Below are 27,851 nucleotides of genomic sequence, written 5' to 3' on the forward strand. Positions count from 1 at the left end.
GCTGCCTGGCTCCGGATGCCCAGTAATCGCTGCCGACTCACTAACCCTCTTTTCTAGCCACTGGGAAAGGCACATGCAGTGTAACAGCTTAGCTGCTCCAAAGCCACGTGTGGAAGAGCAGGTACAGGATTATACCAGCTGGAAAGTTAAGAGCAAGCCGCTCTTACCTTATGATTTAGTATAGTAGGAGACAGTCATTTTTATAAGTTAAAAAGCAATAGATTGAGATACATTCATCACAGATTAACTGAATTTCTTCCTTGAAGGGGCTCATTGAAATGTATGTGATGTTCATTGTTGTGTGAGATGGTGTTTAAAACTTCTAACAACAAGATAAAAGCTTGTGACTAGGAGAAAGAACTGCTGTCACTGCTGGATTTAATAAATCTTTGGCTGGGACAATAAGCCCGTGATAAAACCAGACAAAGCCTATTGCTTAAAAGTTTCTTTAGCAGGTGGAAAGGAAAGACATTCTGTCATCGTGGTTCGGGGCAATGCATATCACTGAGCGTGCTGAAACCTTCCTGGGATCCACAGGGAGGGGTAGAAGCATTGTCTTTCCCTGCCGATAGCCACGGGCTGGCAGAACGGCTGCGGCTGGAACGCACGGCTGGAGTCGCCTCTCCCACTGAGCCCAGCTCAAAGCAGGGCTGGCCAGAGCCAGGTGCTCAGGACCTTGTCCGGTTGGGATGTGAGTATCACATGTGAGCGCAGCCAACGGATGTCCATCCTCCTGGAAGCTCCTGCATGTGTTGGCACAGGTTCCCGACCAGGGCACGGGTCCGGCAGTCATGGAGCCCATCAGAAGGCCAAAAGTATGGGCCAAAAAAAAGGCTCGGAGCTGTGAGCAAGGAAGTAGTTGCCTGTTTTTCTATTCTTCCTATGGCCAGGAAAATTGCATTCTTTAAAAGAAAAATTGTATATTTCTTATAAACAGCCTGGGTTTCTTCAGACACTGTCTTACCAGTTTATCCTCTAATACTGACCATCTACCCACGTACTCCAAAAAGGAAGCTCATGTGTGATGTAATTTAAAGGTGAAAGAACCTGAAGTTTTTGGAGTCTAAGTATTTAGGTAGAGCATTTCATGATTAAGTAATACTCTTAAAAACTTTATGTTCCATCAGAAATCTCCAGTTTGCATTGACTTTATTGGATACAAAAAATTAAGAGTTAAAAGCTGATATTAAATTGAGAAAATTAGCTTTTCAGGAACATTTCAGAAGTTCTGAGATGGACCTGTGCGAGAGCATGACTCTGTATCAGTTATGTTGCTGCTTGTGTCACGTCCACCCCAAACGAATTAGCCAGTGCTTAAAAGAGAAATTTACAGCTGTGAAAATAGAAAAAATATATCTGCATGTATAAATGTATATACTGTGTATATACATATACAATTTATATTTATGCTCATATTCATATCTATATGTTAAGACTTGGAGTAAAATCAGGCAGGATAAAATAGCACTGTGGCTTCAGGACACTGGAAAGCAGTTTCCTCTGGCTACGTGGCTTGATCTCCTGGAGCCTAAGGAGGAATTTGGAAGCTTTTCCAGTGGTCGAGACATCTTTAGAGCAGCAACCCTCCTCACCCACCTGCTTCCCCCACGTCCTCTCCTCTGCAGAGGTGGTTACAGCCTCTCTGTCAGCCGCCTGCATTCACGAGCCCCGTACCTGTTAAAGCCTTCGCGGATGTGGCTCCAGTGTTGTTTTAGGCTTGGAGGCCCCGCTGCTCTGTGCGAAGCTGCGGGTCGGTGGGAAGGCACTGGTGCAGCGGCAGCACCTCCAGCTGTGGCAACATCTCGCCCGGTACCGCGCGGCGAGGGGCCGCTGTCCTGCAGTGCTGCATCCCATTGGCAACGACCAAAATCACGTAGAAAACTGTCCCAAGTCACTCACATGGCAGCAAACGCAACTATTGCCTAAGGAACCCTCAGCAAAAGGCTGAGTCATGCGCCGTAGCCTAACTGTCACGCCTCAGCACTATCTGAGAGCTGCACCTAAGCAGCCACGATCATCGAGCTATCCTTACTCTACAGCGTTGAGTATTGGTAGCTGTGCTAGGAGTTTGGGACACATTGTTGGGGCCCGATTTTAAGACCTTTCCCATGCTGATTAATCCTTCACAAATCATCTGTTACCAGTTTTATAGGACTTCCTATCGGTCAGATAAGATGTCAAGATTTAGCCCTTCCAATAGTTAAGAATGAGGGAAGCAAACTGCTGTTTGGCAGGACGTATGTATGTGTACATGCGTAAGAGGCTGGCGAGGGACAGCCTTCGTTGTCCATGCATCAAGTGCAAAGGGAGGAAAAAATGGTGTAAACTTCTCTCTGGGTGGGGGTTGGAAGTAAGAAGTAGGAGCTGCTGAAGTCCATGGGACAGAGTAGATGGCACTTTATGATGGATGGAGTCATAAGTAGGTTAACTAAAGATTTTCATAGCAGCTAATGGGTTCAGAAAAGTAGCTAAAGCTACCCAAATACATTTTGCACGGACCATTAGGCTGCCAAGAAAACCCATTTGCTCACTGAATAGCATCAACAGTCCACATGTTAGTCGCATTGTGTAAGTACTATGAGATGAATTACACATAAAATTAATTTCACTGCTGAAGAAGGAGCTGGGACGAGAATTCACATTTTGATGAGTTATTTCAGTAAGCTATTTGTAAATGAAAGACAACAGACAAATACATTTTCCACTGTAAATGAAATAGTGTTTAAAAGAAGCCCACCTCTTTAATGAAAGCAGCCTGGCCAGATGAAAAGCTCTAGCTTGCTTGCAAAGCACTTAGACAAGACACCAATAAAGTGCTGTTTTGGAGGAGTTGTATACTTTGCATCCAAGTGTGAGAGTGGCAGGTTCCTCCTGAAGCTTAGGCATGACAAACAGGGGAGGTTATTTCATTTGCCTTCTGTACTTTCTACTGCTCTGTTTTATTCTGTTAATAGGAATTAGGTGGTAAGCTTCCTCAAGATCCTTCTATCTTAAAATTTATAAACAGAATAAAAGTTAACACTGAGTCACTTATCTGTGAGCAAAATGCGTGTTTATGGTCTTCCATATGTTATTGCAGTGCATAAATTCATACTTCACTAAGCACTACCCACACGTACCCTAAGGGTTCATTTTTTCCTCTTTCACTAACACATGTTCAACAGCTCGAGTCAAGATGTAAAAATTTTATAAAAGAAGCTGTGGTCTAAAAAAACCCCAGGTTTTAATAATGGACCTTTAATTTATTGTTGATTAATTTGGGGAGAATGTAAGTTGTTTTATCTCTGCCTCCCAGAGGAGATGCGCCCCCGAGGCTGGTTTGGGGAACGTGCCTGTCGCCCCGGGGTGCACCCCTGCACGCTCCGGCGCACGGGCAGGCTCGCGCCGCCCCTCACGTTCCGTGAGGCGTTTACAGTCAATAAGTACTTCATGGTTTTGAGCTTGATTCTCACACATCTGAGAGTCTTAAGCAAAACACAGCCACAATCCCATTGTTTTAATGGCACAAAACCCATATAAATATACTTTTTTTTTTCTGCTCTGTCCCTGAGGCTAAGGAAGATTTTTACCAGCTTTGGAGGATGAAAGCAGTATCAGGAAAGATGAAGGAAAAGCAAACCTTTGCTTAACACCACCCTTGCTACACCGCTGTCAGCAGGGACTGAACCTGGCGCTTTGGAGCTGAAGCCGTCAACACCTGCCCGAGTTAAAAAACAAACCGCGGCAGCGCGGTCACGGCAGCGCGACCCATCCCTGCAGCCCGCGGCGGCGGGGCCAGCGTCACCTGGTGCGGGCAGGGGGGTCTGCGTCCTTGCAGACCCTGCACCGTCCTGAAGACCGCAGCGCTGCTAAGCTCGGCTTTCCGCGCAGACGGCAGGCGGTCTCCTCTTCAGACTCCTCTGAATTACTTCATCGTGGTGGCGCCGGGACCCGGTGCAAGCGCTTCGCTCGGCGTTGCTGTCGCATCACGAGGTCCGCGCGCAATGGAGCAGCGTCGTTTGTCTCTCCATCGGAGAGAAGCGAGGCTGTGGTGTGCCGCGAGTTGGCATGCGCGCCTCGCCCCAAACTCACGCGTGACGCAGTCAGTACGGTGGCCTGAAATAACTGATCTGTAGGTAGAAGAATTCCTGCTGGCTGTAAGTAAACATTTACCATGTTAGCTTTAAATAATGCCGGGTAAAATCACAATCGTTAATATTCACTATATGATTTTGCTGTCTACAAAATGAATAAAATGAGTATAATAATCCAGGCAAAAAATGGGTCTGGATCATTTTTTAATGAATTATTTTGAAAAGGCAGTCTTGTATATTAGCATCCTGTTAAACAAAAAGGGGGTTGTGTATGGGAGCACGTAATCCTTTATGTCATACATTTAATGGCGGAGGTATGGGAAAGGCTGGCGGAATTTAAGACACATCCTGGCATACAGAGAAGAATAGACTAAGATGCTTAAGTCTTAAAGCTGAAGACCATGGCTCCTGAGATGGTGGAAAAATTACTCTCAGACAGATGTTGCACCCTTTTATAGGCCACGTGTTCCATGCCGTGCCATCTATGCTGCACCATGAGGACTCCTCATGGTGCAGCACTGTGGCTGACCGCACTGTCTTTCATGAGCCACCTTTACCTGTGGCTCCTACTGCAGGGACCCTGAGAAAGGACGGTGTTCATACAGGAATTTAGCAGGTTTGCAGACCAGATTTTTGTCTCCGTGGGCGGACGGGAGCAGAACCTGCCGTCTTCCTCGGCCGCGCGTTTTTGATGTTCTGCTCAACTACCACTGTAGGATTTTGGATCCCCCTGTGAGCTCGGTCCAGCAGGGTGTTGTCTGCAGTTGCCAAAAGGGACGAGACACTTCCCTTTCTCTTCTTTCTTTTGCAGTTGTAACAATTCTTAACGAAATAACCAGGGCTCAGAGGCACCTTGTAATTCGCACACGCCTTTTCTCGATTTTCATGGCGCGTGCCCGGGGCACTGCCCTGCGCTACAGCACCCGGGAGCCCCGGGCTCAAACCAGCGCCGTATGATGATGCAGCGGTGGAGGAGCCGCAGCAAGACCCATGCCAAGCGAGGGACTTCACAGAATCACAGAATCACTAAGGTTGGAAAGGACCTTCAAGATCATCAAGTCCAACCATTAATCCAGCGCCACCATGTCCCCTAAACCATGTCCTGAAGTGCCACATCCACACGTTTTTTAAACACTTCCAGGGATGGCGACTCCACCACCTCCCTGGGCAGCCTGTTCCAATGCCTGACCACCCTCTCGGTGAAGAAATTTTTCCTAATATCCAATCTAAACCTCCCCTGGCACAACCTGAGGCCATTTCCTCTTGTCCTATCGCTGGTTACTTGGGAGAAGAAGAGACTTGGGACACTGGAAGAGCTGGCACTTCCGTGATGGCACACGGCGTGAGCAGAGCGGACCCACCTGCGCAGGTTGGCAGGTCTCTGGAATCCAGTGGGGTTTTACAGGGAACAGTTGATTCAGCTCAGGGTGGCTTAAGGTGATTACCAATGGAATAAGGCTAAGATCTACCCAAGATTTGGTCAAAACCAAGAGATAGAAAATAAATGAATGAACAGAAACAGACAAGAGGCCACAGACAACCCTGGGGATTATGCCACAGTGTTTTAACCGTTTGATGTCACCGTATTGCAGAGCCTGGCTGGACTCGGCACCGCTAGATCCGGGGGCTGGGAAGGGGCTGGGGAGGGAGGGTGGACGCTGGTTTTCCTGAAATCCAGCTTACACAGCCTATTTCCCCACTGAGGCCATCCAGCGCCCGCGTAAAAGCTATTCCTTATTGGTGCCACCGGTACGAGTACGCTGGTACACTGGCATTTGGGTCAGAAATACAAACCACGCCGCTCTGTGCCCGCGCCTCGCGGTCCACGCAGAGCAGCAGCCCCTTGCCACGCAGGCAGCGCGCCTGGCTTTGACACCCATAGGGCTCGCTGTGAAAATGATTGCGGGAACGTGTGCTTACTTCCTCTCCTGATCCCAAGAAGCAGAACCCGGCCTTTTGTTTCATGGATTTCAGGGACTTTGGGAGCGTGGGGCTAATAAAATGATGGGGAGGGAGACAGAGGAGGCGAAGAGAGATGTAATAGACTGGGGACTAAGTATTCATCAACAACAAAGTGTTGACAAATTACCGCACATCCCTCCACTTCGCAGGGACGGGAGTAATGCCAGCTCTGCGTGCCCTCTCCCCGCCGCGTCGCTTGGCCTGGCAGCCCCCAGGACCACCAGCTGCCGCTGCACTCTTGCCACGCCTGTGGCTGCAGCGGTTGAGAGGCCTTTGAAGCCCCTTTCCTTAGATCACCTAACACCTTAAATCCTTTTTTCCTTCGTCCTGATGGCCAGGAGAGGGTTAACGGCACTGGTCTATGCTGCTCATGGGCTCCTCTGCTAAGCAGTGCGAACTGCAGCCTGGCTCTTCCACGCGAGTTCCAGCAGAGCTGGAAGGGAAAGCTGATGCTCCTCCCGGTAGGGCCATTTTCTGTACAGGGGCTATTTCTGGTTTTGCAACCAAGTGTACTACAGGCTATACTACAGGCATCAAGAAAACTGGAGGCCAAAGTAAAGCTGAGATCATTCTTAAGGGAAAAAAAGAGAGAGTACTCTTCTTGGGCAGTAAGAAATAAAAGCAGTTACCGAAAATAAAGCAGTTGTTACTGAAAATAAACGTGTGATTCAAATACAAAGCTCAGTGGCTGTATTGAGACAGCGAACAGCAAATGCAGATCTTGGAAAATAAATGCGCTCCTCCGCACAGTAGTTAAGGCAGGACGACCCCCGCCCCGGCTGGAGGTCTCGGCTCTGCTGACCACGGTGCAGGGAGAAATAATAACTCGTGTGAGCGTGACGAGGTGTTGCTGCTGCGCAGCCCCGCGCAGGCGCGGCTGTGAACACTGGCTCGGCACACAGCGAAAGGGGCCCCTGCAGAGAGTTACTGACCCGGGCTGAAAGCGAACGCACCCAAAACGCAGCACGTGGCCGAAGGAGGCTTCGCTGGCGCGGGTGGGGAGGAGCGGAGGGGTCGCAGCGTTAGCACGCGCCGAAGCGAGCTCCCCGCGCGCTCCGGCGAGGAGAGCCGCCGTCCGCGAGGCGAAGGCTTCTCGGCGCCCAGGGCTGTGCGGTGGCTGGGACCGCGCTGGCGCCCACCGTTTCTGCCATGTCATTCTTGGCGGTCTGGTGACGCGCCCAGTGACGCGGCTGCGTTGACGCGGCCGGGCGTTCCCAGCCCGCCGGCAGGAACGGAGAACCCCCGCCGCAGCCCCTCGGAGGACGAGCGCAGCGATGGGCCCCTCCATGTGCTCTCGGGAGACGGAAATCGTGCAGCTACACTCGCGCCGGCCCCCCGGCGCCTTTCTTTCTTCGCCCCCTCGGTAAATACTCACGGAAGCTGCGGTGGCCGCACGCGTGCACCCCCCCAGGCAGTCGAAGCTGGCAGCCCCGGAGTGGGGGTGTGAGTTCGGATCTCCTTCCTCCGACGTGTGGGCTGGAGGTGAGTGGCCGACAGAAACAAGCCCGTAGGGCACAGCCCAAATCTTACGGGACTTCACCTTTTGTAATTTCATGCATACAGCCGCCCCCAACATATTCAAAATTTGTCTCTTTTGAAGTGGTTTTGGGAAAGGCCAGGGACACTGAGGGCTGGTGGTGTAATTCTGACTCCATGGGCGTCAAAGGCAAAGCGCCCGCCGAGCTGGATGGAAGCGGTGTCTCACCCTTTGGCTTTTATTAATTTGTTATAAATAATATTAATTATGCCTGTAGCACAAAAAGCAATCATCTAAATATTTTCCTAAACATCTTATCAAAAAGACTGTTTACCAAAAAACACTCATCTGTATCGAAGCCTTTACAAAAAGCTCTCTTAGAAATTAATAAATATGTTTGATTAGCACTTTCACGGATACACAGATTCTGTACATGGAAGCATTATAGTGCATTTAATTATATATAAGGCAATTAATGTCACAAATGAAGACTAAGCTCTGACTCAGCCTAAATAATTGTCATTATCTATCATATAGCATGCCCAGAAACCTTAACTCTGCAATGATATTTATGAACAATAAACTTGGCATTAACATACCAAAACAATTTGGGTATAATTCAGGCTAAATAATAAATGGCAACAAAAAAAATCACTCCGATTCTTCTGTGTTTTTCCTAGCATGATCACACAGGCATTTTTCACGGTATGTTCATCATGATGAGAAGCAAGCAAAAAAATGTATTTATTCTCTGGAACGTGTGCTATAGATTGCACGCCAGAGACCGAGCGCGAGTTCGTGTGCGAGCAGCTGCTCTGCGTCCCCGTGCCGGCGGCACCTCGGGGAGGTTACTCCGTGACTTGGGTGGCCGGGTCTCTTCCAGCTGCAGGACCGCCCTCCATGGAGGCGCAGAGCCCGTGGCCACCTCTTACGCTACATACGCTTACCTCAAGTAATCGTCTCCCTGCTCCATACAGCCCGAGGTCTCGTGCTAGGGCCAGCTCTAGTTTTACATGGTTTTTTTGCAGCACCTACTAACACAAGCTCATGGGGTTTTTTTGGGGGGGGGAAATCCCACCAGCTGTCCTTGTCCAAGCTATAAGTCCTTCTTACTCGTGGGACGCCCCACCATTGACAGCTACCATTACATGACATGAAACTTGTCGTTTCTAATGCAAAGGGCCAGCGGCGTTTGCATCTGTTCAGTTCACAGATAGAACCCTCACCGACAGGCACAAAACCGGTGTGGTAGTACCCGTGTGTCACCGGTGGGTAATAAGATGAAGATGTTATGAAAACAACGGTAATGCTGCACTGATGCTAAGTACATCCAATTGTAAAACAAAGGACTCTAAATGGACCCAAGGGCTCTTTTTTTTTTGTTTGAAAATGTGCTGTGTGGGTGTAATAGCACGGTGTAGCTTGTGGAACTAAAAAAAAAGGATCAGCAGTCTACAATGCAACATCTTCCCCTTGTATAAGCTGTTAAAACAGTGCCTTGCTCAGAGACATGCTTCGGAGGTTTAAGACGTAGATATAGAGAGGTAGAGGTGATTCAAAAATTTGCTATTGCATTTATATTATTAAATATCCACATTAATCTATAAATATTTTACTACAAGCATGGTTGTATGTTGATTATTAATTATCTTTATATATATCTGTATGTAACGTAGTTACCTATATCTGGAGATACATACGTTTATAGAGCTATTGATGTACTTTATCACATAGTTAGGTGTAATACAGATGCAGGAGTACAGGTCTGACGTCTGTAATTCTAGGCTGGGTGCATGGAGCAGCCGGTCATACGCTGCACTTTTAGTTGTCCCAGCAGGGGAACGGTGACCATACGACCTTGCCTGCACCAGCCTCACCAGTGATCTGGCTGTGACACCAGTGAAACACGGATCAAAGCGAGCATATTCCAGGTAGTACTCTGATACGTGAACATATTTGCAGCGTTTTTCATGCCTCCTCAATTTACTTACTTTTCCAGGCAGTGATCAAACTAGAAAGCCATTCAGGATGGATAAATCATTTAAGACCGACTCTATGTTAACTTAACCTGAAGTAGACGAGTAGAGAACTTTGATGTTGAGGTCTGTGCACGTACAGAGGAAATTCGGCCCCAACTGCAGTCAGATGTATAAAACATCAGCCAGCTAACCTTTAACGAACAATGCACATCATGAACCAGAGGCCTGGGGTTGCTAGACACACTTTGTGTGGATGCGTGCGTGCGTGCCCACATACCCCTATAAAAATAAAATAAGCAGGAAAATGAAAGGCTCGGGTTTTATTCTCTGTTGGATCTATTGCAACATGAGCTGGGAGAAGAAATTAAAAAATCTCAAACCCGTATCACTCCCTCCCAGCAGCACCCTCTCCTCCTTCCACCTCATTCCCCTTTTCTCCAAAAGAAGTGAAAACCAAACAAACCACCAAACCATTTTTTTGCCCTTTCAGAAAAAAATTTAGGGTCTGTCTTTGAGCAAGAACCACTGTTTGAGGGTAGCGTACTTACTTAGCCCAGTGCTGGCTGTGTCGTGTTTACGGATGGTGTAGAGAGAAAGGATAATGTTGCAGAGCCTCTGCCTTCACTATTTGTTGGGCTGACAATTAATTTCCTGCTAACAAAGCCTTTCCTTGGTTGGAATTTCATCTTTCGGCTGCTGTAATTCATTATTATATCTATGAATACTAAAACGACGACGAGTAGGCCTTGCAAACATCTATCCAGCCCCCGTGCTCGCACGCATAAAGAGTCAATCAAGGTCTGACATGGACGTCTTCATCATTACGCACTGTGGCCCATGTTGCAGCTGTCAAATTTTCTTTGGATGCTGATTAACTTCATCAGTATAATTGATCAAGTTGTCTAGAGAAAATGGGAGGCTAAACACTTTCCAAAGTAATCATCACGCGGCGCCCAGAATGCGGTTACCATGCCGAAGGCGGCAGGCAGGTGCCGTGCTGCAACTGGAATGAGCTTCCTCTCGCCTCTGGCCTAAGCGTTTCCCTTTGCCCCCAGCTCACTCAGCAGTCGCCCAGCGGATGATGGACTTTGATTAGTGTTCACTTAATTGCGGTCTCGGCTGCTGTGAACGTAATCTCCTTCGAAGTCATCAAGAAGACTCAACAGCTGAAGATGGCTTTGGAGACCATCAAACCCCGATGGGCGGGATTTCTCTGCTGTAACTTGGCTTTTGGGGGTTGTTATAGACCCCAGTGCTTAAACAGGCACCTTTTGGGGGTTTTTTTGCAATTAGCTGCCAGCTCCCCAAGAGCTTTTCCAGACCCGCTTTTCGTGCACAAAGCCTGAAGTACCTCTGTGTCGGGTTTTTGGATGTCCACGTCTGACAACGTCATGAAATAAACTTTAGTCACAAGGGGGGAGGGGGAGGGAACAACTGAAAAAATATATTTATTGGAGTAAATAAAAAAAAGTTAACCAAAATCCTTTATTGATACATTCTTGGATAATATCACAGGATCGAGAGAATGGAAAGGAAGGCAGGAGTTTGCGGCAAAGATTGGTTTCACTAAATTGGCACATAAGCAGCAAGATTAACGAAATTACTTATTACAAACAGTATAAAACATACATGCTTTTTTAAGTCCTTATCACACTGGTCAATCATGGTGGGGCATCAACAAAGAAAAAAACCTCAAGACATGTAAAAGCCATATTCTTTCCTCCAAATATCATAAGAATTATTGAAATTATTGCAAAATAGTCATTATACCTTAAATAAAATAACAAAATAGAACACAAATACAAATATCCAACATAAATTATTAACATGTACCATAAAATACATTACTGGCATGCATTCCAAATATCAAGACCTCTACTAAAACTCGGAAAAAAATCCTTTCTGCTTCCTCTGCAGCGGCCCATCAGAGTTGTGAAGGGGGGACGACTAACTTCGCCAGCACAGTTTTTGGTCTTTGAATTCTTTTTTTGTTTGTTTAGTTAAAAAAAATAACATATATGGATTGCAGTGATACAACAGTAATCATACAAGTCATGTACATAGGTCTCTTCAATCCTTAGTTGTTTGTCTTTTTTTTTAATGTGCTAAGTCTGAGAGAGCAGGGCCTCGATGAAACTGTGCATTCGAAACCAAACAGTGAGCTCGAAACAACAGGGATGGCGATATGCAAAAATCCTCACAAACTGTACAGAAAGTTCAAAAACTTGCAGTCTGGAAGTACATAGAAAGACAGAATTAGCCCCTTAAAGTCCTTGTAGCCGAACGCCGCCCGCCCTGGGGAGCCAGTCCCCTCGTGCCGCGGCCGGGCGCGCGGGCGTGGCGGCTCCCGCGGCCGGAGCAGGTCCGAGGCCACAGTCGACGGCGGCGCCAGCGACGTGCTAAGCCGAGAGCGATGGAGGATATTTCAGGGAGCAGCCGTTGGGAGCGCGGGGCTCCCCTCGCGCCTTCCCGCGGCACTGCCGTGCCCTCGCCCCGCCGGGGCGGACGCCCTGCGGCTCGGGAGGAGGTCTGCGCCAGCGGCGGATGAAAATCCTCACCCGTCCTCCGCCCACGTGGCAAAACGGGCTAGATGACCAGGTTGTTATAACTGACGTACTTCTTTTTTGCAGCAGGGCCTGAAAGAGAACCGGACAGCGGTCAGAAAGCCCGCCGGTCGAGACCCCCGCGGAAAGGGCCGGCCGAGACCGCCGCGGAAAGGGCCAGCTGCTGGCCCCAGCGCCGCGGGTGCGGGCAGGGCTGCGCTGGCGGCTCCCACATCCCCCACAGGCACCTTCCCACGGGCAGCACGAGCTGCGGACCCGGCTCCGGGGGTCGGCCGAGGCGGTGTCTCCAGCGCTATCACTATGAACAAAATGACCGCTGCCTGGTTTTGTTACGCCCTGGCAGGCTGCGCGACCCCCCTGCTGAGGCACCGCGACTAGATCCCATTAAGATTTCTTTTTTTAAAAAAACAACACACCAGTGACGTTCTCTCCAACTTCTTAAATCTCCTGGGCTAAACTTGTATTTTCTCATGGATAGTGATTCTTACCCAAGTTTTATGACCTCTGAGAATTCTTCAATGTGGGGCTTCAAATTAAATGGGTTTGCAAGCAGAAATAAATAAAACCATTCAGTAACTGCTTTGTGAGCGATGCTACACGCTTCTGTCAGTAAAAATTGCAAATATTTGCAGCTGAATACAAAGCAAAATATTCTGCAGTACTTTGGCAACACTGACAGATTAGGGACATATCATCTGATAACATGTTCTCCATCAGGAACGTTAACAAAAATATCACTATTTATATGCAAATTCTGTAACTAGGATGTAACTACTTGTACTGGGTTTATGAGATTTTATATTGAACTATGTCCCAGTGAATACAGAAAAGGCCTTTCCTTCTTATTCCTGTTAAAAAAAAAAAAGAAAAAGCGAGTATATGAAGTATGTATGCTCTTGCAGTAAAGATTAAAATCCAATATTCTAACTGAGTTATCATGAGACCAGTTTAAGCTAATGGGTATTCTCAAAAGGTTAAAATTAACAAGCGTTGCTGTTATTATCAACTATCCTTATTCAGCATTTGTGGTTTTTTGAGTAACCTGGGTTCAACAAAATATGTTAACGTGAATCATAATCAACCATGCACAGAAAAACTCGATATATAAACAAACCTGAGCCTCAATGCATCCCCCAACAAGATATACATCTGGAAGATCAGCAAGAGAAAGGGATAAGGCTGATTTTCTGGAAAACCTCCTGCTCTTTTTGCCTCCGCCACTGCCCTGCCCGGGGCGGGCGACGGGGTCACCCCCCGCCTCGGAGACCTGCCGCACCTCCCTTTGCTACCCACAGCCCGCGCGCATCTTCCCTTGGCGTGTCAAACCGCCAGAAAGCATTATTAATCAGACTCCACTATTAATTTTTCAGGTGGCCCGCTTTTCAGAAATACTTGCTTAAATAAGGACAGGCTCTCCACCAACAATCCAGAATATTTTGAGAGTATAATGCATGAGGATTCAATCAAATGTGAGTATTTTTCACAGTGTTCACTGTCTTTTTTTACTGACAAAGAAACAATTTTACTCCTAGGTGTTTTCAAGACTGACATTTAAGAACCTCCTGTGTAACTCCAGCGCTTTGCAGTATTATTCTGAAACCCTAATTCAGCTGTTTCACCATGTCCCATACAAGAGTCAGAGCTGTCTGTTCAATCGAGCAGCGATCCTACAAAATGCTGATCATCTTCAGTTCCCATTAACTTCTCGTGGACACGAAGGTGTTCAACACATGGCAGGATAAAACTCATTATCCTTCAAGGCTAGACTGCAAGTGTTCAATAAACTGCGGTATGCTATTAAGTGCTGAAGAGGTAAAATGCAGCTGGAAAAAAAAACCATCATCATGAAACAGGTTGCAAAGTAATTACATGTATTATTTTGTGATATACTTCAGCTTTATCCATTACATGCTCCAATTTCAAATAGCAGCAGAGCTCCTATGGAGAGAAGGAGATTCCGATACTCTCCACTGCTGGTTCATATCACGTCAACCCCTCTAATCCTCACAGGGGTTTGACCTGAGCTTGCAGCAAACCTGGTAATTTTGCTTGATGAGTTTTCTCAAATTCAACCACAATAGCTCATTTCTCATTTTCAATGTGACAATGAACCACCAGTGCCAAATGAATTCAGCCAAGAAATACGGTTGATAGAGTGCACTTCTGAAACCTCTCTGTGAAAAGATGGGCTCCACATATCTGAGCCTTAGACAGTAAAGTTATCTTTGGCACTGCTCTGCTTCACAAGAATAATGTAGTTGACAAAAGCATCATCCATAATTTAGATAAAATGATCAATAAAAGCTTCATGGCTATTTTAGGAGAGGAAAGACAATATTCCTTGGTTTTAAAGGCTTTTAGGCCACAGGAGGTCATGTCTCTTGTTATGTAGCTGGTGCATTTCCCAGCTCTGTTCCTGCACTAACTCCAGGAACCTGGAGCTCAGCTGCCGTGTAACTCCCAGAAGTGCTCCAGTCAACTCCCAGAAGCGCTCCAGTCTGGTTTTGAAGACTTCAGGAGAGAGACAGTCTACCTCAACAATGAATCTCTACTGCGTCTCAGCTCATCATTATCATTAGCAATTAGCACCAGGGATGGATTTGATTTTCCTCAAAGAAATTAATTTACATGAAAATGGGGAACGCTAATGAAACATCAGCATTACCAGAATTCACCACACTTTAATCCACGATACACGAGCATTCCGTGTTCTTTAAACGGAAAACAGATAGAGATCTTATATGCTCTATTGCTGTTAGTTAATGGATGACAGCTTTCCAACAGTGAAAACAGATTGCCCTCTTGCAAACAACATATACGTGTTAATTAATATACATATAATTATGTCAACCTCAGCTGGCCATGGACTTAGACGTATTGGAGGCGAGCCAATAGCTGTGGTAGGCAGAATCTGAAATGCTGGACTATACCTTCTGTGCAGAGATCCACAGACCGACTGCAGCCCCTTTCCTGAGGTCAGCCCACAGGAGCAAGCAAAGGAACCGTGGATAAATGTGGGCTGCTAGCTGTTCTTAAGTACAAAATACCACGTAGAAAGGAAAACATCTTAGATATTGGCTGCCTGCATATTTGCAAATAAATGTGCTCTTGAGGCATTTGCATCATATAACTTGTTTGAAAAAAGGGGGCCTTTCTGTTTAAAAAGAGGCTACACACGGCTATTAGCAGCAAGCACCCTTTTCTGCTCAGCAGCGCTGAAGAGCGACAATGTTAACAGGAGAAGAAATTCGCATGCGGGTACCTGAGGAATGCGACCCTCCCACAGACACGGGCAGCAGCACTGTACTGGAAGCAGCCTCCAGGTTCAGTCCAGGTAACCACACCACATGCCCGGCTCGGGCAGAGCGCAGCACAGGCTTCGCCAGCCCCCATTATAGTTTTGCCTTAACTCTGCTTGAAAAGGAAATTGTTTTGTCCACCTTATGGTGGAACCTGGCCAAGGCTGCCACACGTCCAAGAGGCTGGAAAGCTCTGCTGCAGGGAGGCACAGGGCGACGAAGCGCCGTACCGCGTTACTGCTGACACACGGTACCGGACAGCAGGAAAGCGCAACTATCACGTCTCCCTCGTCCTGCTGACATTGCTGTTCGTCTCCGGGTTTTACGAGCGTTACACTTACTTACTCTCAAATTGAAAGTAATCAAGAACTTTGAAAACCCAAGAAGGCAAGAGCAATGCCTTCCAAGAGGAGCTGGGATGGGACGGGCGTTCGATCCCTGGCAGCTGGCCTGATGGAAGCACAAAGAAGGCGCCTTGGTCATCACAAACCCCAGACACTTCATAGCATGGCGCTAATTTTAAGGATGCGAGTGTGTATAAGATACTGACAAACTTCCACATGAGCCATGAGTTGTCCTCTTAGTTATATACTGTACTTTCTCCCTTTCTCCAGGAATGGATCCCACCCTCCTCCCTCGCAAGCACCCATTTCAAGACGCCGGCACACAGCCTGCAGCAGCAGAGCCCAGCCCGAAGGACGCGCTCGCGCGCCTCCTGCACTGCGGAAATGGAGACAACCTGCATACCTGCATGTGGAAAATCAGCGACATTTCCTTAAAGCACAATGATTAATTAAAGCACTTTCCTTTTCAGCTACTATGCGACCTGCCTGACAGGCAGTGGGGGACAGCGATAGTCTACACCCGTCCCCTGCCAGAAGTGAGTAACAGGATTTGAAATAACTGCATCTCTGTGCCAGGAACATATTAAAAACAAATACACAGAAGCCAAAATCCTCTTTGGATGTATAAGCTTCATCACTTGACTGGTTTTCATTATCTTGAGCACGGGCCACAAGGAGAGAAGCTCCCACAGCATCCCAAAGCAAGGCAGATCTGTCAATACTTGTTCAGAGTGAGGTTTAATCACTTTCACTTCAATTTTATGCACATTTGTAACCTCTTCCATGCTTAAAGAGAAAAGATTTACAGTGCCAAACACAAATTTTATTACAGCCCACAGGCACCTCAAGCTATCAAATGTGTGAAACATGATCTTAGTATTTCCAGCTCTGAGCAAGAACTGACATCGTGACGGCCATGAGTCTGGAACTTCGGCTCCAATTACCATTGCAGTCGCTGTAGCAGACCGTGCTTACCTCCTCTTCTTCATTTTCTCAATTCTTGCTTAGAAACCTGTATCATTCATGCCAGGCAAAGCGGAGGCTGACTATTAAATCCCGCTTCTAGTCCATCTAAAAGGGAAACGGATGCATGTGGCTCCTCCTCCGGCTCTGTACCCAAAAGACAGAGCTATCCATATGCTCTGTTGCCTTTAAATTGGGGAATATATATGGGAAAGAGATGAAAGCAACAGTCCTAAATGATTCTACACGCTTGCCCAAAACCCAGCAAATGGAATGAAGCTTGGAGAAAATAATATAATTTTAAACTTAGTATCTGAATGTAAATAGATTGTTAAATCACGTTTTCACATCTCTCCTGCTGTGCTCCCTACCGCAGTGTATCGGCAACTTATCTGTTATATAGATGCCTAAAGTTGTATAAAAAGTATTTCATTTTATTGCATGTGTCGGTGGGTAGTTGCTTGTCTCTGAGCTGCAGCCTGAACCGCGTGACTTTTACGCGGATTAGCACACAGAACCTCATGTTTTAATAATAGAATACGAATGTATTAAATTACAAATACAACACGAGTAAGAAGTGTGTTCCTCCATAGTTGCTTTACAGCCTTCTCTTCTCATAAATTGTATCACCCGTAGCTGCCACGTCCCCTTGTCGCTCTCAGCAAAGCAGCGCCAATTAGTGCCTCAGCGCCACCGCCAGCCCTAATGAGCAGTGGCCCCACCGTCGCCCGGGAGGTCCGTCAGCAGATGGCGAGTGACAGCAGGAGGGAGAACTGGGTAAGGAGATCGGTTCTCTTGCCCGATTCCTGCCTGATGGCACCCTGGTGGCCAGCTCAGAGGGGACGGCAGCGGCTCTACTGCTGCCCGCTGCGGCACGCGCTGCCCCGCGCGGGGCGCGGGCCAAAGTCACCAAAATGGCCACCAGAAACACAGCAGTGAGTCCGGTTTAACCCCCAAGGTGAACAACACTCGCGTTGAAGCGCTGACTGAGGAAGGAACGACCCGAACCAACCTCTCCCATCGTCCCTACGTCACTTCTGACGGGCACGGCCCTCTGGGTGCCGCAGGTGGGGTGGCTGGGTCGATGGTCCTGAGCGATCGCTGAGGAACCCCGCGGAGGGAGAGCCGGGGCGGGCACCTTACGCAGGACGCCGTAAGGAGAGGCAAGGCCTGCCTACAAAGAGCAAATGCACCTCGGAAATTAACAGAAAAACGATTATGGAACAGAACCGTGTAGATTTATCCAGTCATCACTCGCAGTCCTTCCGCCACTCCTGCCACACGCTGTCTGTTATGGCACGTATTACTAACACGCTGCTTGTAATCTCCGTGAAAGGCCAGAAAATCAAAACCAGAAAGAAAGTGGGTGGTGTCAGTTGCATTTTAAGTTTGTCTTTTCCTTACCTTTTTTTAACAGGCTTCAAATTCCTTAACAAGATTCCCCCCCTCTGCTTTGCTCTTGTAAATTGCTTTTCTTTCTTATTTTCGTCCAGTATTGAGAGTGATGGCACCACAGAATCCTGACAGGCAAAAGGCAATCACTGTATTTCCAGATGAACGCTAGACCATGGCAAGTGTCTTCTCCGATGGGGGGTCACCCCGAAGAAACTCAAGACACCTGGAAAGCCCACCCCAACACAATCTCTTTGTGAGAGATGTAAATGTTTGTCGTTATAAAAAACAACTTTTCTCTGACTGGGTTGGGTATTGTACGTTGTTAACGCCGCTGGTTTCCCACCCCCCCTCTTGCAATCACCCCCCCCTGCTCGGCCCCGTTGGTAACGTCCCCTGACCGCTGCTTGGGAAATGCGGGTTCAGGGGTTGGAGAAGGACGTTCTGCATGTTACAGCAGCAGCAAAAAGACGTGGAGTGAGAGAGAGAGAGGCCTGAGGCTGGTTAATCCTCCAGAGAAGCCGGAATCTGCGAACGGTGTAATTAATTCACTGAACGCCATCAAAGAGCACCACAGGAGGGCACGTGGGGGAGATAACGGCGTCAGGGCGGCGCGGCGCCAGCTTGGGAAGGCCTCGCCGACAGAAAACACACCAGGCTTCTGCTTCAGCTTCCCCAGCCCCAAAACCAAACGTGATTTTCAAGCATGAGGATTGGTACGTTTTGTGTGAATTGGTATCCGAGGCACAAGACCCTAAATTGTCACCGCAAATAGGATCAAATTAAGCGGCCCCAGACATGGAACATAAAGCTGAGAAGGAAATAAAACAGCATAAAAAGAGAACGGGGCCGTGTCGCTTAGCAACCACCACCTTTTCGGGTGGATTATGTGAGCCTGGACACATTTACGCCGTTGACAGTCGTCGCTTGTAATGTAAAGGAGCTTTTCTCTGTCCCCGTGCGCCAAGTTCAGTTAGGTGCTGCGGTGGTGAGGACCACAAGACGGCGTCAGGCCAGTGCCAGCCCGTGCGTGACCGGCATGCCGGTGACGGCAGGGCGACCCGCTGTGGCGCAGCCCTGCTCCGGAGATGGCTTTGCAAGAGGGCTGAGGCTGCTCCATGGAGATTTTGGGTTCAGCCTCCTACACCCAGGGTGGCTCACGGCATCAGGTGATGCCCCTCTGGAGAGACGTCACAGGAAGAGCTGAACGCTGTGAAAGGCTTAGTCATCCTCTTCATCCATCACTGCTTCTTCTTCCAACAGGTTTAGGTAACACCCGACCGAGACCTCCACGCGCTTAGCATTGATTCTTCCAAAACTGGGCTTGCAGGGTCATTCCCGAAGCAACCAAATAAGGCTTGTGTATCTCTCTTCTCATCTGCTGGTGGAGGAGTTAGTTAAATTTAAAAGGTCATCAGTTCTTCACAGAGACTGTGCCTTCTTAATTTACTTTGCTAATGAATAGACACTTTCCTGGATGGAAGAGCCACTGCTGCCTGCAGGGCTGCCAAAGCCATCTTCCAGCCCGCTGGAGTGCCACCAATTCTCCAGGTTTCCCCACCGCTACGCTGCGACCACTTCCCTGTCACAGGGACCCGTCAGCAGCCCTCTGCGAGTCCGAGACCCCACCACCGGTGATCGGGACCAGCTGATCCATTTTGCAGAGGCACTAGTGTGCAAGGGGAGGTTCATGACCTGCAGCTGCATTTTTAGCCTTCAGTTCAACTAAAGCAACTGCTGGAGTTTAATTATGGCCACGCTTGTCTAAACTGTAGTTTGTTCCAGTGGCCTTTGGCAGGGCAGCCCATGTCTGCCGCGTCTGCCCCATCCTTGCTCTGTCCCTGTGCACAAGATGGCACAGAAACGGCACGTCTTCTTCTGTGCGCTGGAGCTCTTATAGCCAAACCCGTCTCTTGGGGAGGAGGGAGGCATTCACGACAGTCTTGCTTCACTACGGAAAAAAAAAATCTGTTGCAAGAAGGAAAAAATAATTTAAAAAGCAGCAGCTTGCCTGGCGTACAGCTAAGCCAGCCCTGAGTTCCAGCAGCTCTCCCCCACCACAGCCTCTCCGTTCCTGCCGCTGGTGGCCCGCTGCCTGACCATCATCTGCGACCCTTCTGCGGCGGTGGCTTTAAAATCTGCTTATGCGCGGAACCCACGTTCGCCTTCGCAGCTGGAGTCAACGGCAATGGAGTCCAGCCTGGGGAGAGGACAACGTCCTCCTCTCGCTTAGCTCCGACGGCCAGCCCCCCACTCCAGGTTGGGGTTTTGCCTTTTTTAAGAACATAGAGGTTTTTTTAGTCCTGAACTCTTCTCAAGTTTTATTCGTTTAAATGGAAGCACTGCAGGTTGCCAGGTGATTACCACCAAAATATCAAAATGCAGCAGGTATCAGGAATAGCTGTAAAAATCTTCCAATGGTAATCTGAATCCTTCCTTCAGATGTTCCTTGAAAGGTGAGTTTGGTATCAACGAACTCCCAGTGCCGTTATGACATTTGTTTTCATTTTGCTGGGATTCATTAGATTGGCTGAAGTATTCGAAGGATAGCACTGAAGGAAAGTCTTGCAAATATATATATAAACCAAACAACTCACAAAAAAATTATGGAGTAAGCTTTCTGAAGCCAAACTCTTCAAACTAATTAAGGACAGCTGATAGGTGAACATGAATAATAAAAGAGTCCTGCAGATTTTAACTGGAACCCCCCCCCCAACAACTAGGTTCATTGGATAAATGCAGAACAAATAACTTGCCTGGCTTTAAAAATTAATAAATATACACTCAGATATTCATATACTCAGATATTTTCTTCACAATTTTCACAATATGACTGTCTAATTTTCTGCTTCTATGCATTTAGAAATTCTGCAAGAAAATACAACTGCATTTGCAGCACCTGGTCTGCTGCAGAGGACCTGTTGTCACCGTGTAAACAGGCAGGAACAGCATTGCCAGCGTTGGCTTCCGCTGCGCTGTCTCAGCCTCGCCCTCCCAGCGGAGGGCACCCATCCAGCTGGCTCTCTTGGGCTCAGGTTGAGTCAATAACGTGACAATCTGGTCAAAACCTTGACCCAGAGAAACTGCTGTACCTAAACCCATCCAACCGTTCGCCAAAGATACATTCCTGCATCGTGCTGTATGTCCTTCAGGAGGCTCGTTTCTGTACGCCTCCTGCAAAACGCGGGCTGTGCCTACCCCGCGAGCTACGCTGAGCCTACAGGAACGTGCCAGAAGCTGCTGGCAAGCCCACGCCGAGCACAGCTCCCACTGCCATCCCAGGGGAAGCTGTCGGACTGCATTTGACTACGTGCTGAGAAGGACGCAGAACGTGCAGAAAGACCCCACCTTTACCTGGGAAGCAAAAACAACTCCGTAGCGGCGGCTTTTTAAAGTATCCCAGGGCTGTAATTCGCCCGTTGCTGCTAGGAAGGCACACGTGGATGGGATTTACTACTCCAGAGCGTATCTGATGGAACGGGAAGCGGAGAAGAAAATCCCAAAGCTGGCTGAAATCATCACAAGTCAGGCTGGGCCACATGGACAAATTTTTACCTACTGTGGACACATAAAGTAGTGCTTAAGGTTAGAAGTCTAGTGAGCTGTCACAAAAGTGTCAAATGCTGCGAAAGAAAAAACCAAAACAGCCTCCCCCACATGCACGCACACACTAACCCAGGAAGACAAGGCCAGATTGGCTCAACTCCTCTAATGTGAACAAGGTGGCTGGAAGCCAGACGTCCGACCAATCTACCTAGTTACGTCACCGAATGCCTCTCGGATGTCTTTGCTTCCAATCTGCAACGCGGTGATAATGTTTAAAAGCTCCTGCCTCGGAGGGAGATCGTAAGGTGAACACCAGCGCCTAGAAATCGTGAATAAGTGATTAATGCTAAGAGAGCACAACTGGAAAAATAGCCTAACCCATCTTGCCCTTCAGTGCTGCTTTATATACACTTGATAACCTGGATTCACCCGGTTCACCTCTGTTACATTCAGAATGCAATTAATAATGAAAGAATTACTTCAAATTATTAGAATAATTATGTTCATGCATATGCATGCAAATGTATGTTCAGAGCAGGGCTGGGCAAACGCTGCAGGTGTATTTCTGTCTAAGGAGCGCTCACACGTCTGTCACTTTACACAGATTCCACTTCTAAATTCCTCATATTCTAACCAGGGCTACATTTTACCTGTAGGGCTTTCTTATTCTAAGCTTTTAGAAATGGATATTTACCCTGGCTATCATGCAGCCCCTAAGCAAACTCAGACTGCATAGCTAGTGAAGTGAGTGATATAACCACACTTGAAATGAGCCTTGAACCCAGGGGACTGGCAAAATGTGGTACAGAGTAGTGCCGGGGCCACAAGTAACAATTACAAATAGCCGATATAATGGGTTCTTTTAACTAGGATTGCTTTGAAGTTCCCAGAATGATTTAATAGGAAGCAAGAGTATGACCTTGCCGGTTCCCCAGAGCACACCGGGATTTGAAATAGGTTTTTCTTTAAACAAAAGTCCATTTTAGCTCATAGGGCTTTCAAGCAGTAACTGCTATCAGAAGCATACATTTTTAATTCATCCGGGGATTTTATGATGCGCTTTTTGTGAGAACAGAGAATGTATCCAATAGGAAGAATAATAAAAACAGTTCGTGGGTGATACAATGGCATAATGATAGAAATCAGTTCAGGTCCAAGTGGCAACGACAGGACATTCTCGTAGCCTAAGATAGCTTGTTAGGCTTTGAGTATATAAAGTATGTGTTTGCCCTGTCATTCTGCAAATATATTAGATTAAGACCAATCTGCTGTTGAACTTTTATCTTGATAGGGATGAAGAAACTCTAAGCTCGGACAACACAGGGTAAGTGATTGTATTAGAGACATGCTTGCACTACAGCACAAAGCTAGAAAATTCTGACTGCATTTCGAGTAGGGTAACACCCGTTCATTTCAGTGAAGCAGGCTTTCCCACAACGAATCCCAGAAAGGCTGGGAAGCTTATCATACCGATTGCCCTAAAACCCACAAAATGATGTAAAAATTATTCTGCCAAGCCAGCGTGCACCATTGCACGTGGCACTTACCCCTTTAGAAAAAGGAAAGAAGAATGAATTGCCTGTTTGAAAGTTGGGCACATTTTCATGCAGCGTGCTGGATAAATAATAAACTCTATCATCTCACGCACTGACTTCAAAGGCACACTTCCCTAGCAGAAGAGGAAAGAAATACAGAAAGAAATACAGAAACACAGAAATACACTCAGTATGTGGTTGGAAGTTTTGCTTAATGGCACAGGGTAACCGTTACACTTCTTTAACGCTGCCCCGGGGACAGCAAATTTAACCCGTCTTTGTAAAGACAAGGAAAAATCCTGCAGAATATGGCACAAAGCATACACTTCCCATTTTTCTTCCCCCTTTCCACTTTCCCACCTGTGTAACGGTGAACTCGCCAGTTAAGCTCCAGCTCCACAGACAAGAATGGTATTGCACTCTGCAGCTGAAATCCCACGCCCGCTCAGCCGCGGGCAAAGCGCCTGCGGCTGCAGCAGAGCCAGTATTGCTTGCTGTAAAAACTTAAGCATAGAGTAACGCGGGACGTCGCTGGTTTCTTACGAAGCACCAGTGCCGCTCCTGGGCAAACACGTCACTGAGGAACACTACCAAAACAGAACAGCCTCTGACGGGAGACATGCCTATGGTAAGGGCAAAGCCAAGGAAATTCACTCCTCTGAAGAGTGTTATAAAGATATGTACCTGTATCAGTTCCTACGAACTGTAAGAACAGGCCACAAATGGGGTATCTGATACACGTTCCCCCTTGGCGGGGCAGATAACGGCATTCACCAATTATGAATATTTACCAATGCAAGCGATAGTCCTCTGAAAAAAACAAAAAGCATGTCGTGCACTTCTCTGCCTCAGCACTGCTTACGCTGATAACTCTGTCAGCATCAAGAAACTCTTTTTGTTATTAAGCTGGAAAGATGACCTGAACTACCTGTGGTGACAGACACTGCTTTCAGCCTCCTCAGGACTAAAGACAATTTTTATCAGCCACACCTTTGACTACTTTGCAAGGTATTGTTAAGGTAGGCGCCTTAGAGGCAAATCCAGACGTTGGTAATATTAATTTTCCCATCTGAGCCAGTAAAAGAAAATGTGACTTTGAGTCAAAGAATAGAGACAGACACATACTGTTTAGGGCCTGAAAAATCATGATGTTTTTGCCTGAAAGTTAACTGTAAGATGGAGATTTTGAGTCAGGCAATAAGACTGCAATAGAGAAGGATCAGTTTTACCCTCCTAACTAAAAGCTAAAACCAACAAGTGTTGTACCACTGAAGAACATCAATCCTGAGCCTGTTTGGTTGCACCTTTCTCCTATCTCCTACTCGTCTGCTTTGCAGATAAAAACTTCTGGGTCAGGTGAAGTTTGAAACTATCTATCTGCAACACTGGGATCAAGAATAAACAGCAGTCAGTCTTATCAGTGCTTCCAGCAAATGGAAGATTGCAGAGAGGCTGTCGTGGTTTAACCCAGCCGAGCCCCACGCAGCCGCTCGCTCGCTCCCCCCGGAGGGACGGGGGAGAGTCGGAAGAGTAAAAGTGAGAAAACTCGTGGGGTGAGATAAAGATCGTTTCACAGCTAAAGCAAAAGCCGCGCATGCAAGCAGAGCAAAACACGGAATCCGTTCTCCCCTTCCCGTGGGCAGGCAGGTGCTCAGCCGTCTCCAGGACGGCCGGGCTCCATCAGGCCGAACAGTGACTTGGGAAGGCAAAGGCCATCGCTCCCAACATCCCCCCTTCCTTCCTCTCCCCCAGCTCTGCACGCTGGGCGTGACGCCGTGTGGTCTGGGACATCCCTTTGGGCAGTGGGGGCAGCTGCCCCGGCTGTGCCCCCTCCCGCCTGCTTGTGCCCCCCAGCCCCCTCGCTGGCGGGGCGGGGTGAGGAGCAGGAGAGGCCTCGACCCAGTGTAAGCCCTGCTCAGCAATAACGGCAACGCCCCCGAGCTACCAGCACTGTTTCCAGCACCAACCCGAACCACCGCCCACTCCCGCTGCTCTGGAGGGGATTAACCCCATCCCAGCCACAACCAGCGCAGGGGCTTGCAGACGACCTGGCAGGAGGAACAGGCACGCAGCTGGCTGGCTACACCAGATGTGGGTGGGGGACCGGGCCGGGGAGCGGGGGGGCACTGGGGAGCCCGCAGAGGGAGCTCACGCCCAGCGTGCAGCAAAGTCGCTGTGTGAACTTTCACATCAACCAAATGTGCTTCACTGCAGGCAGGAGCGTGCAGCTGCCCCGCCGTGTAGCTAGGAAAGTGCACGGTGTTTTAGGAGAAGTGTTCCCAAATCTTTATGAGTTTATGGCAGGGAAGAAACAAAACCAATTCATATTACTCCTTAACTGGAGCCCACGGTACAGAAAACACACTAATTTAAACTATATTTAAAATGTTTCTATCTGATTGCTGTGGACTGGAAAGATAACAAATAGTAGCAAATTATTTTTACCCGCTTAAAAAAAAAGTAATTAATAGTACTTTGGTTACCCTGCCTGGAAAGCCAGGCTCTGTCGAGAGCTGTTAAAACCAAGTGTGAAAACAGTTTGCATGAAACATAATTAAAATTATGACCCAAGTGATCTTCTGAAACGTCCCAAAGGAGTCCTAAAGTCAGAGCTGGAAGAAAACGATTCCTCTCTACCTCTTGACTTTGCTCCTGAACGGGCTCCCAAACGTACCTGGGCGCCCGGTGCTGCCGCTCCTTCCTCTCCCCACCCTCTGCGGCGGCCTTCCTCCGCACACCTCTCCATCCTCTGCCCGGCACGCTGCAACGCGCACTTCCCCTCTCGCCGGCCAACAAGGACCAACGCCCCCACCGCACCGCGACACTCCGCCGGAACGGCGCTGCTTCCACCAGCCCCTGCCCGGCACCGCCCCGGCTCTCCCCCGCGGCTCTCGGGCTTCGACCCAAGATACACCAGCAAATACGTGGTTATAACGTAATCACCAAGTAATCCTTTTCTTACGTACAGCCCCAGTCAGTAAATACAGCCCTACGTGTCAGCTAGTCTATCCATCCAGTTATCGAAGAATTGAAAATGTTTTTCTCATTAATCATTGTACTTAAAAAAAATCAAGAAAACTAGAATTCTGTGCAGTTGCCAAACAACAGGAACATAGGATTGAACAACAAACCACCTTTTTTTTTTTTTTCCCCTTTTTTCCCTCCAACTATTTTCAGTTATGGGTTTCACACTGAGTCAGAGTACAAAGATATTTTCTATTTACTTTTTTAACGTACTACAAGCAATTACATTATTTAATCTATTTATTCCCAGGTTTTCCCCTACCCACTGGTGCATTACCCCCCAAACAGCCCCCTGACTGCAGCGGCTGTACCTCTGTATGGTGCCAAACCAAAAGCCTTGCTGGGACCGGGGCTCAAACCAACCAGGCTGTTTCAAGTAAACAACTAAAGCACTCACAGAGACAGAGCCAGGTTCCTATTTCTCACAATTTGGAAACACATACTATTTTTCAATAGAAAACTGAAACCAGGATGACACCTGGAGAGAAAACTTTTGCAGAATTTGGGTTTTGTCTAGGTCAATCTCCCAGTCAACAAACTGCCCATTCACGTCATTGGTCACGTTTCTGAGCAAACCACGGCTCTGCTTCTGACGCGCGTGAAGAGGGAACCAGGCAACAGGGCGAAAAACAACATCTCACCAAAGGACTTGATCTGAAGCTATCGTGGGACGTGAATGACAAGGTTACGCCGCATACAACCTCCCTGCGTTAGAGAAACAGGTCACAGTTTTATGCTAAATAACAATAAATGTCATATTTATTGCTCCATTTGTTCTTTCCAGGAACCATAATAATAGAAAAGACTGAACAAACACTTCAGCATCCCACGGGTAACTGGTCAGCATAACCCCAGAAGAAACTGGTGCCACACCTTTTGCCTGGTCATTTCCTTAGGACACCACATTTCGTCCTGCTGCGACACACGCAGAGCCCAGTGGGGACTTTGGCCGGCTCCTCTACTCGCCGGGTGTCCCGGAACCCCAGGGGTTGCCCCACTGGCTGCACGGCACCCGGTTCAGCCGGCGCAGGGTGGCTTTGCTTGTAAGACCCGGACTCTGTTACCTCTACCTCCAGAGGAGGGGTCTACAGAGCTCCAGCCCCATGATGCTGCTGGCAAGATTAAGGCCATATAAATGGGAGTGTGCGCAGTACAGGGACATTTGGCTACGGGCCACTTCTGGCAAGATCCACCACCGGGAGGATGACGCTGCCTTACTGCCCCGAAGGAGATGAACCTTGTATGAGAAAGCCCAAACGGAGGGGTGACTGCCCAAGGGTCATCAGAAAGCAGTAAAGACACTCTTTCAACATTGGACTCTGCTGCATGTGTAAAAAGCATTTTAAACTGTATTCCCCTAATGCTTTATAACTTGGCACACCAGCTTTAAAGAGAAGAGTGATACCACATCAGCCGCAGGTCTCTTGGCATTAGGAAGACGCGCAGACTCCCGACTCCTCCGCGGGGAAGGGGCGGGTGTGTGTTCATGAGTCTGCGTGGATATTCGGGTATGTTTGCCCCGGAAAGCAAACGAGGACACATGCATGTGCACAGCGACGATGGTCTTCATCCCTCTCTCGAGCAAACGCAACGCCAGACCACTAACAGGGTGCGGCTCCTCACCTGAAAGGAACTCCCCACCTCTTCTTCAAGTTGGCCAGCTCGAACTAGCTGGCAAAGAGTTGCAAGTGAC

The 27,851-nt window shown here is 48.0% G+C and overlaps 1 protein-coding gene across 1 annotated transcript in view; it reads right to left on the reverse strand.

Moving 5' to 3' along the window:
• Positions 1–12,077: 12,077 nt before the first annotated feature.
• Positions 12,078–27,851, reverse strand: part of GRM7 (glutamate metabotropic receptor 7) — a gene marked incomplete at its 3' end in the record, with an annotated part of 304,230 nt that continues 288,456 nt past the window's right edge. The window contains exon 10 of the mRNA XM_082004663.1: positions 12,078–12,127. Coding sequence (XP_081860789.1) covers positions 12,078–12,127 — 50 coding nt within the window. The remainder of the gene's footprint in view (positions 12,128–27,851) is intronic.

The sequence above is a fragment of the Phaethon aethereus genome (assembly GCF_964289735.1).
Source record: "Phaethon aethereus genome assembly, chromosome: 11".
NCBI classification, from domain to species: domain Eukaryota; kingdom Metazoa; phylum Chordata; class Aves; order Phaethontiformes; family Phaethontidae; genus Phaethon; species Phaethon aethereus.